Consider the following 9,315-nt stretch of genomic DNA (forward strand, 5'->3'; position numbering starts at 1 on the left):
ATTTCGTCGTGCTTCTCTGCACTACTGCCGCCCACGAGGCGTTCTCTTCGTCGATCACCCTCCTACAGTCCTCGTTGAACCAGGCGTTCCTTCGAGTACGTTCCACATGCCCGATGATTTTAGGAGGAGAAAGAATGTCAGATATAGGAAATGTTCTTTCGAAAAGTAAATTATAAAATGTGTAGGATTTTTTTTAATCATAGGTTTGTTTATTAAGAAATGTGTAGGAATATGTAAAAACATTTATTTTTCTGATTACTTAAAAAAATACTGTTGGTTATCTATGAAAAATTTTAATGGAATGTTCTATTTTTCTTAAAAAAAAACTATAAAAAAACTCGATTGAAAGGAACAAGTAAAATGTGACACAACTGGTCTGAGATCAATATTTTTTTTTAAATGGAACGGAGAATAAAACAACACACAATAAATTTAGTAACTCTCAAAAACGAGGCATTCGATGACAAAAGGGACACTTTCGAAGACAATAACAAAGCAAATGACCTTAAAACTCACTCCGCTGCGGTCCGAAATCGGCCAAACTCCGTTTGATGTCCACCTCGAAGCACTCACGCCACAGACCGATCTGTAGGTTGTCCAAATTATCACAGAAGCTCAAATCCAGTAGCTTCAACCGACGACACTGGCAGAGAATGCGGTAGCACATTTCAGTCGAAATCCCCTGAATTCCCATCAGATCCAGCTGCTCCAAATTACGGCAGCAATGCGAAATCACTTCCAAATCCCGATCCCCTAGGCCACGAATGGCCGCTAGGAAGAGTTTTTTAAGATGAGGACAACTCTTCACAAAATTGCGAATGGCTTCCCCCGGGGAAGGTTCCTCTCGAAGGCACCAACCGAAATCGACTTCTTCCAGAAGATGACAGCTTGAGAGAGCTTGTAGACCTCGAGACGTTAGCGAGTGACTTTTCCACATATCCAGAGACACTAGGGCTAAGTTGGTTTTGCCCAGCTGGATAGCTACGTCATCCATGTTGACGTCCAGGGGACAGAAGGCAATGTTTAGGTGTTGAAGATTTGGATTGTTAACTAGGATTTTAAGTAACGATTGGGTGTCAATAAAAGTTCTGGTCAGGTCTAGTCGTTCAAGATTGTGTAGATAAAAAAGTCCGGAGAAACTGGGAGACTCTGGTTGGTAATTTTGAAGGGAAAGTTCCCGCAAGTTGGGGCATTTGGTGCCTAGGATGTCGAGACAGTTTCCTGTTGTGAGGAATTTGCAAGAGTCCAGCCGTAGGTGGGTCAATGTGGAGCCACACTCGCTGACGAAATCTTTAAAATCGTAGGCCGTTATTTTGTTGAACAAACCGCACCAGGAAAGGTCCAGCTTTTTGGTGTAGGCACATCTAAAACGACACAGAGATTATTATTAAAGAATGTAATATTAGGGGTTTTTTAAATTTCCCTAGTTGTTGTTTTTTATTTTTTATTTTATACATTTTTTGGTATTTTGTCATTTTGATTAATTTTTGTCGTGTTTGTCATTTTATTGAATTTTTGTTATTTTGCTCTTTATGTCAAGTTTTTGTCATTTTCACCACTTTTTTTTCATTTTTTGTAATTTTTATCACTTTTTTATAATTTTATCAATTTTTATCATTTTCGTAAATTTTGTCATTTTTTGTTATTTTTGTTATTTTAGTCATTTTTTAGCATTTGTCATTTTTGAAAATTTTTATCTTTTTTCTAAATTTGTGTCTATTTAGTCTTTTAATTTTTTTTTTTTCCATTTTATGATTTTTGTCAATTTTTTCAGATTTTGTCATCTGTCAATTTTGCCATTTTTGGTCATTTTTTATAATTTTAGTCATTTTTGACATTTTTGTCGTTTTTGTCATTTTTGTCCTGTTTATCATTTTTGTGATTTTTTTGACCTTTTTGTTTATTTTGTCATCTTTGTAAATTTTTGTCTGATTTTGTCTAATTTTGACATTTTCGTAATATTTGTTATTTTTGTCATTTTTGAGGTTTTTGTCTTTTTTAAGCCTAGTCCACACTAGACAACATGAACTAAAATTTTTGTTATAAGACGAACTGTGTTGTCTGTTGTTTTTGTTGGAAACCTGAGACGGTCTCAGTGTCTTCCAAAGAAAATGGGAGACGCTGAGACCGTCTCGAGACGAACCGTCTCCTAGTGGGGACTAGGCTTTACCAGTTATTTTTGTCAATTTTGTATTTTTTTTTTCTTTTGACAAGTTTTGCCATTTTTATCGTTTTTTTGTAATTTATGACATTTTCTTCACACGTTTGTCATTTTTGTCATTGGTTTTCTATTTTTTTCCGATAGTAGGTAATTTGTTTTGTTTTAATTTGTAATTTTTGTTAATTATGATAGAAATTGTTGAAAACTTACCTTTTCTTCAAAGTTTGCAGCAATCTGCCATCGGAACAGTTCCAGTACGGTTTTAGATTTACTTCCGCATAGAGCAGGGAACTAGCCGAGACGATACAGTAGAAACTACTACAGACTTGCCCACATCGGAATAAAGATTTCAAATCCAAAAAGTTCATTATCTTAAACAGAACGTCGTATGGCAACTTGTCTAGAGTAAGCTCCAGTTCAAACGAATCCATACGAGTTGGAGTTTCGGAACGACTCCCAGAATCTTCTTCACTTTCCAAGCTGCTACCGTTGTAACCGGAGCGTAAGAACTCCTGGAAAGTTTCTTCCCCTTTGCGGATAAACTCTCGGTTCTTTTGCAATCCAATTCTGGCGCTCAAACTGGGAACGAACTTTTTCCCAATCATCAGAATCGCATCGAGTTGGGTTGAATAGTTTAAATTCTTGTGATTGAACTCCAATCGAATGTATCGAGTCGGGCCAGGGGCAGGATTCAATTTAGGTAAAAATACACGAGCTTTGTTAGTTTCTAATGGTTGGTTTTCGTCAGGCGATTCCTGAGCTTGGTCCCACAAGCAGAACCAACTGCCTTCAAGTGTATAAGCCCAGAGTCGAACAATTGCTCCCGGATTGTAGGTTTCGAATACCTTAATACTTTCGGGTACAACCGGTTCTTCGAAGCGAACTACCAAATAATCGTCGATCGGATAGTAATCCTGTTGATGGAACTCTGTTCTGGAGGAGGGAGCCCTCTTCCACCAGGGACCGTAAGTTCGCTTAAAAAGAAAAAAAAGTATAAATTAAGCGAACACTCAACAAAGTAATAGCTTTGAATTGTACTTACGAAAGCAAAAGACTCCGGAAAATCGCCGTAATCCGGATACTTCGAAGGTTTCCCCGTAACATTGTAAGCCGTGTAGGATATGCTGGTATCGCTCCCATACTGGGAGCTGAAATCGATCACATCCTGGGCATACTGATTGATGATGACACATTTTCGATCCCCAACTTGTTCCTTATCCAACCCACTGCTCAGTCGGAACAAAATTTCTTCGTCCTCCTCCTCCAGGCAGCTGCTCGATTCGTCCCCATCTGAAGAAAGCTGTGAGTAATCGCTCAACATTTTTTCGGGTGGTTTGGTTTTAAAACAACGGGGAAAACACGCAAATTTCGTCAGATTTCAACAGCAGAATCTTTAAACATTTTTCAGTTTCTAATTAAATTAACGGTTTTGACGGAATTGTTAACCGTTTCCTCGTAAAAAAGGGACACCCGTTTGTTTACGTTTTTTTAAACCCCGTTAGAAAAAAAATCAAAACAAGAACAATCGGTGAGGTTAGCCCTCGAGTCGTCGCCATTTTTGCGATGTTTTTTTATATCCAAAAATGTAAACAAAGCAACGTGCTTGAAGTTCTTCAGGCCGGTTTTATAATCTTTGGATTGAAATTATTGGAAAAATCGGAGAAATCGGGCTAGTTTTACAATTTGTTGGTGGCAAAATGAAGACTTCTAAAATTACGGACATCGTTGGACTGGAACGGAATCGAGATAATCCCATTTTGTGTAAGAATACAAGTTTTTTTTTTAAGTCAATTTACACGATAATGAAAAACGTGTATCGTTCAAACTTATGATGGATTTTTAATGTTACGATGTAATTTTTGTAATTTAGTTTAATTTTTTGCATTCATTATTTTTACGTTATTTTTTTTATTCCTTCTTTAATTATATTTTATAAGATGTTATTTTGCCCCTTTTTTGTTACTATCCGTTCATAATATGTCATTTTTCGTTATTTTCCTAACTTAAAAAGCCTTTCTTTTGTCACTGTTAGTTTTCCTATAACTTTCTGCCAATTTTTGTCACTTATAAACTATTGGTACGAGGGTATTGGTATAGAGGGATGAATGACATCCAGATGTTAAAATCCTAACGATCAAATAAAATATAAATTTGTCACTTATGTAATTGTTTCTCATTTTTCGGTCATTACAATTTTTTAAATTGTTTACAGAATTTTTACGTATAAGTAATTTTTCTTTAATTCGCTGTACTTGTAATTTTTTTTTAATTTTCCTGTTAATCAATTTCCTTTTTCCTATTTTTGTTTTTTTTTTTTGATTTTCATACTTTTTGTCTTGTTTTTTTTTTTGCCATTATTTACAAATCTTTAATAATTTTCATCGTGTTTATTAAAACTACAAAAATAAAGAAAACGGTTGTACCTCTGTTCGCGGTTTTCACATCAGCGGTATAGTGTTTGGCGGTATGCTATTTTGGCGGTTTACCATTTGGCAAAAGGACCTAAAACGCGGCATGACAATTGGCGGTTTGTTTGATTTGGCGGTTCACCATTTGGCAAATGGTCTTTTTTGGCGGTGTTATATTTTGCGGTATGAGTCTCCGCGGTTTGTCTTTTTGGCGATATGCAACATTTCGCGGTAAGATATTTGCTCAGAAATATACTGAGCAAATGTTGTACCCAAATTTTTTTTCTGGTTCCGAGACGTAATGCGACATCATTCTAGTTCAAACGCGCAGCGTTAGGAGGCGGCCTCTTAGTTTTTATCTACGTTTCTGAGTCGGCCCCGTTTTTTCTAGGTTTACTGAAAACCTAGGAAGGTCCCGTGTTTCTAGGTTTACCTAAAGCTAAGGACAATCCCCTAGCCCGGTCCGCAACGCGAAGCGTAAGGACCATACTTCACCATAGTTCGAACGCGCAGCGAGAGGAGGCGGCCTCTTGGTTTTTATCTACGTTTCTGAGAGGGCTCCGTTTTTCCTAGGTCTACTGAAAACCTAAGAAGGCCCCGTGTTTCTAGGTTTACCCAAAGCTGGGGACAATCCCCTAGCCCGGTCCGCAACGCGAAGCGTAAGGACCATACTTCACCCTAGTTCGAACGCGCAGCGTGAGGAGGCGGCCTCTTAATTTTGAGCTACGTTTCTGAGTCGGCCACGTTTTTTTCTAGGTTTACTGAAAACCTAGGAAGGCTCTGTTTCTAGGTTTACCCAAAGCTAGGGACGATTCTCGTAAGGACATCCTCGTTATTATGATCCATGTATCTTGGCCGGACTTTTGAACATTTGAAACAGATCGCGAAGTGATTCAGTTGCCAACTATCCATACCGCCAAATAGTCTTATTCGCAAATTGGGAGACCGCGTAATGTTACAAACCGCTGAAAGGAAAACCGCCAAAAGGGCCATATGCCAAATGAGAAACCGCCAATTGTTACAAACCGCCAAATGGTAAACCGCCAAACAGGTTCATACGCGAAATGTCATACCGCCAAAACGAATACCGCGAAATGGTTTACCGGGAGCTGTGATACAATCAAGAAAACATCACAAATAAATGACCGAAAAGAGAGATTCAAATTATGTAAAAATTATAGAAAAACGGCAATAAGCTTTTATAAATTTTAAAATAATATACCTGGCAAATAAAATCAAACTTGTAAACGCAAAGAGAACTGATTCAAATTTATACTTCAAAAAGCATTAAAGATTTCCCCAATTTTTATTTTTTTTAGTAAATTTCCAAAACGCAGAAATGGGCTACAAAAACGACGCCAGCATCGAGTGCTTCCGTGCCGAGGACACGGACCGATTGGCGCAGGCGGCTGCAGCTGCAGTAAATGGAAGCGACGACTCGAAACCGGCCCGGATGGCTGTGGTCATCAGCGATCAGCAGGTTTACCGAGGATATCTGGGAGAAAATCTCCCCTCGTCGATGAACACTTTTGTCGCGGTTCGAAACAGGAAAACGGGTAAAATGAGGTTGATACAGGTCGAGAGCTGTAACATGCTGAATTCGTGCTACGACGACAATAAGAACAAGTTCCAGGATGACGAAAATCGGTTGACGGTAATGAGGAAGTTTGGTGGAAAGTTGGCCATCAGGGCTCTGGAGCGGATTGAACGGTCTGGCAGTAATATAGACGTAATGAATGAAACGCTGCAGGACACGTTGACGCAGTACGATGACGAACAGTTTAATGAGGAGGGTGAATTTTCCAAGAACAAACTGGAGGGTGAGCTTATTTTGGCGAGTATGAAGCCACCGAGGAATCCGGCTGCCCAAAGTGTTTCCGATTTATACCTGCTGGAGGATCTGATTTCGGAACCTATAAGGCAGAATTTAAAAACCGTTGGGTTGGGTTTGCTGGAGAAGGATCCGGAAACGTTGGAACTGGCGAACGTTTATCTGACCAACAAAGTAAAGGCAGCCCTGCAGAGCAAAGAACCGGACTCGGAAGCGAACGTAAGAACTCTGCAGATTTGTCTGTTTATGGATGGGCTTTGTAGACTCTTAAATCAGTGGGGAAAGTCGATGGAGAAGTTAAAGGTTTCACCCTTCTCGAAAAAGCTGGATGCCGATATCAAACAAAACTTTTCCCAGATCAATCAGGTGCAGAATACCAGGACCAAGTACACAGAACATAAGGCCATCACGTACTATCTGGCGCTGGCTTTCTTGTTGGACAGTTTTATACTAAGTGTGGATCAGATTCACGAAGGGTTGAAGATTTCCCGGAAGGATCTGCTGAAGTTTGCCGCCTTTATTGGGGGATCACACGATTCTGTTAAAGGCATTTTAACGCTTAAAATGGGAACTAGTGGACAGAATTCGCGATCTTTCAGCGGGAAGCCACGTTATGGTCGACGAAAATGATAGATTGGATAGGTTTTCTATTAACAGAATGAAATTTAAAATAAAATTTCAAGCGCAGCGGAAAACAAGTCGTTCCTTCAATAAATTCTTGAAAGAAAATCCATAAATTAATGCTAAGCTTGAACATCCGAGCAAACTTTTATGGCAAAATTATACCAAATTTGATTTTAAGGCATGATTTCGAAGTGAAAAAATGCTTACCTCACAGAATGTCGAAATAATATTTTTATTCATCTCCCTCAGATGAATTGTCACTATCGGAATAGGCACCTAGAAGACCTAGACCGCTTACTGCTGCTGGCGGAGGTGCAGATTTCTTAGAATCGTCTGAAGTCGTCGTTGTTTGATTGGCCGTAGAATCTGCCTTTTCATTAGATTCTTTCGAACGTGTTGTCGTAGATTGAGATGGCCCTGGTCCGGAAGTTTCTTGAATCGGTTTCTTCTTGACCACCAAATTAGCAAGAGAACTTTTGCGAACTCCAATGCTTATGCTGCTGGAACTCTGGTCTATTTTCCTGACTTTACTTATCGTTGACGATGATTCCACCGCTTTCGGAACAGCAAATGTGGAACTGTTTTGTGCAATTAAACTTGAACTACAGCTGCTGCTGCTAGTTCCAGGTTCTTCCTGTTTAACTTCTTCGATTATTTCTTCGGCAGCTACGCGCTTCAATCCACTTCCGGTTGCTCGGGATTGGAATTTGATCGATCTAGAATAACCAAACTTTAAATAAGAAAACTAAATACAATTGAAAGTTTATAATCCCACTTAATAAATTCCTCATCCTGCCTTTCCTGGCGTTCTTCCCGTTCCCGGACCGACTCGCTATTATCGTACTGTTGCAGCATCTGCTCATAGTCTACATCCTGCTGCCTCCGGTTTAAATCCCTGAGTTCCTCCAGCGATTCTAGCAGCTCTATCTCATTCCGCGACTGCTGGGTTCGATTTTCCAGCAGCTTCATCGGATTAGTAGCTTCCTCCTCTCGGGCTTCCTCTTCTTCCCTCCTCGCTTGTTCCTCGGCCAACTTCAGGGCCATGAAGTTACGCGTAGCACCCGCCTCAATCTCATAATCCGTATTCCTCGGATCCGTTTTAAACGAAATCTCCTGCAGACAGCGAGTACACTTAATATAGAACCGATAGATCCGGATCCCCAGATAATCCTCATTTTCCACATCCTCCTTCCGGGCGTTGAACTTTTTACCCTTGTAGATGTACTCCCCACATGTTACGCAGCGCATATTGAAAGGGGCCATCAACCGGACCGTGTACTGCCGATTCTTCGGTAGCTTAGCCCGGGGGATTTTCGATGGATCGAAATCGGGTGGGTAGTATTTCTGTTGAAAGTCAAAATTAGATCAGTGCAATTCGGTTACCATTTAAAAACGATTCAATCGATTACTTACGTTTAAGACTTTTCGTTCAGACATTTCTCACTGTTTTAAAGCTTGAGTACTCACTTAAAAAGCGAAAAATTACAAAATATTTCCAACGTTTTTTAGAAATTTTTAGAGTACCACAACAATAACAAAAATGTGCGATGAAAACAAAAACTGGGTTCAGCTTTTGGTTCATTGTTGACCTTATCAGAAAGGGTCAACTTTCGAAAGGGCTAACATAACGCATTTCCCATGCATGCATGCGATGATAAATGTTAAAGTGTGTCAGAAATTCTGGTTTAAAATTCAGTTAGTCTTAATGAAACTATCATATCAAAAAACGTATTTATTTTCAAATTATTTTCTTCTCCTTCTTCTTGTTAATTGGTGTGGATTGAGGATATCCACGTAAATTTCAAATATAAGAACTTTTAAAGCTATCAAGTTGTAAAGATTAAAGATAAATTTAAGTATAATATTTCATACATACTGTCAATAATAATAATAATATTTTTTATTAGAGACCTTTTAACCTTGAGAGGTCATTCGGGTCTGAACATACTGTCAAAATGTTTACAAAAATTAAGCAATAATACTTAATAATTATTGTTAAAATCATCAAAATTGAAAAAAAAAAATCCTGTCAGGTCCCCAAAATTTTGAAAATTCAAAAAGCAAATTCTCAAAATTTTCAAAAATGAAAAAGTTTACATGTAATCAAAAGATTTGAAAAATATTGAAAAAAAAGAACTGCAAAAAAAAAATTTAGAAAATTGACAAAATAAACCAAATTATTAAAATTCAGAAAATTAAAAATTTGGAGAATTGACGAAATTGAGAAAATTGATGAAAAAAATAACTACTGGCAAAACTTCAGAAGTTTTAGAAAAATATGAAAATGTTAA

General features: G+C 38.3%; 3 protein-coding genes across 3 annotated transcripts; 1 reads left to right on the forward strand and 2 right to left on the reverse strand.

Annotated features, from left to right (window-relative positions):
* Positions 1–277: 277 nt before the first annotated feature.
* On the reverse strand, positions 278–3,667 carry LOC129738531 (F-box/LRR-repeat protein 4). Its single transcript, XM_055729750.1, has 3 exons — positions 3,204–3,667; positions 2,372–3,135; positions 278–1,364 (listed from the first exon to the last, which is right to left on the reverse strand). The coding sequence occupies exons 1-3, from the start codon at positions 3,480–3,482 to the stop codon at positions 506–508; spliced, it is 1,902 nt and encodes a 633-aa protein (XP_055585725.1). The 5' UTR covers positions 3,483–3,667; the 3' UTR covers positions 278–505.
* Positions 3,668–3,732: 65 nt separating this feature from the next.
* Positions 3,733–7,092, forward strand: LOC129738532 (uncharacterized). The gene is made up of 2 exons (XM_055729751.1): positions 3,733–3,922; positions 5,889–7,092. Exons 1-2 carry the CDS (start codon positions 3,859–3,861, stop codon positions 7,028–7,030), a joined length of 1,206 nt encoding a protein of 401 aa, XP_055585726.1. The 5' UTR covers positions 3,733–3,858; the 3' UTR covers positions 7,031–7,092.
* Positions 7,093–7,236: 144 nt separating this feature from the next.
* Positions 7,237–8,570, reverse strand: LOC129738533 (splicing factor YJU2). The gene is made up of 3 exons (XM_055729752.1): positions 8,438–8,570; positions 7,800–8,368; positions 7,237–7,740 (listed from the first exon to the last, which is right to left on the reverse strand). Exons 1-3 carry the CDS (start codon positions 8,459–8,461, stop codon positions 7,257–7,259), a joined length of 1,077 nt encoding a protein of 358 aa, XP_055585727.1. The 5' UTR covers positions 8,462–8,570; the 3' UTR covers positions 7,237–7,256.
* Between the last annotated feature and the right edge of the window lie 745 nt (positions 8,571–9,315).

Source organism: Uranotaenia lowii, chromosome 1, assembly GCF_029784155.1.
Source record: "Uranotaenia lowii strain MFRU-FL chromosome 1, ASM2978415v1, whole genome shotgun sequence".
Taxonomy (NCBI): Eukaryota; Metazoa; Arthropoda; class Insecta; order Diptera; family Culicidae; genus Uranotaenia; species Uranotaenia lowii.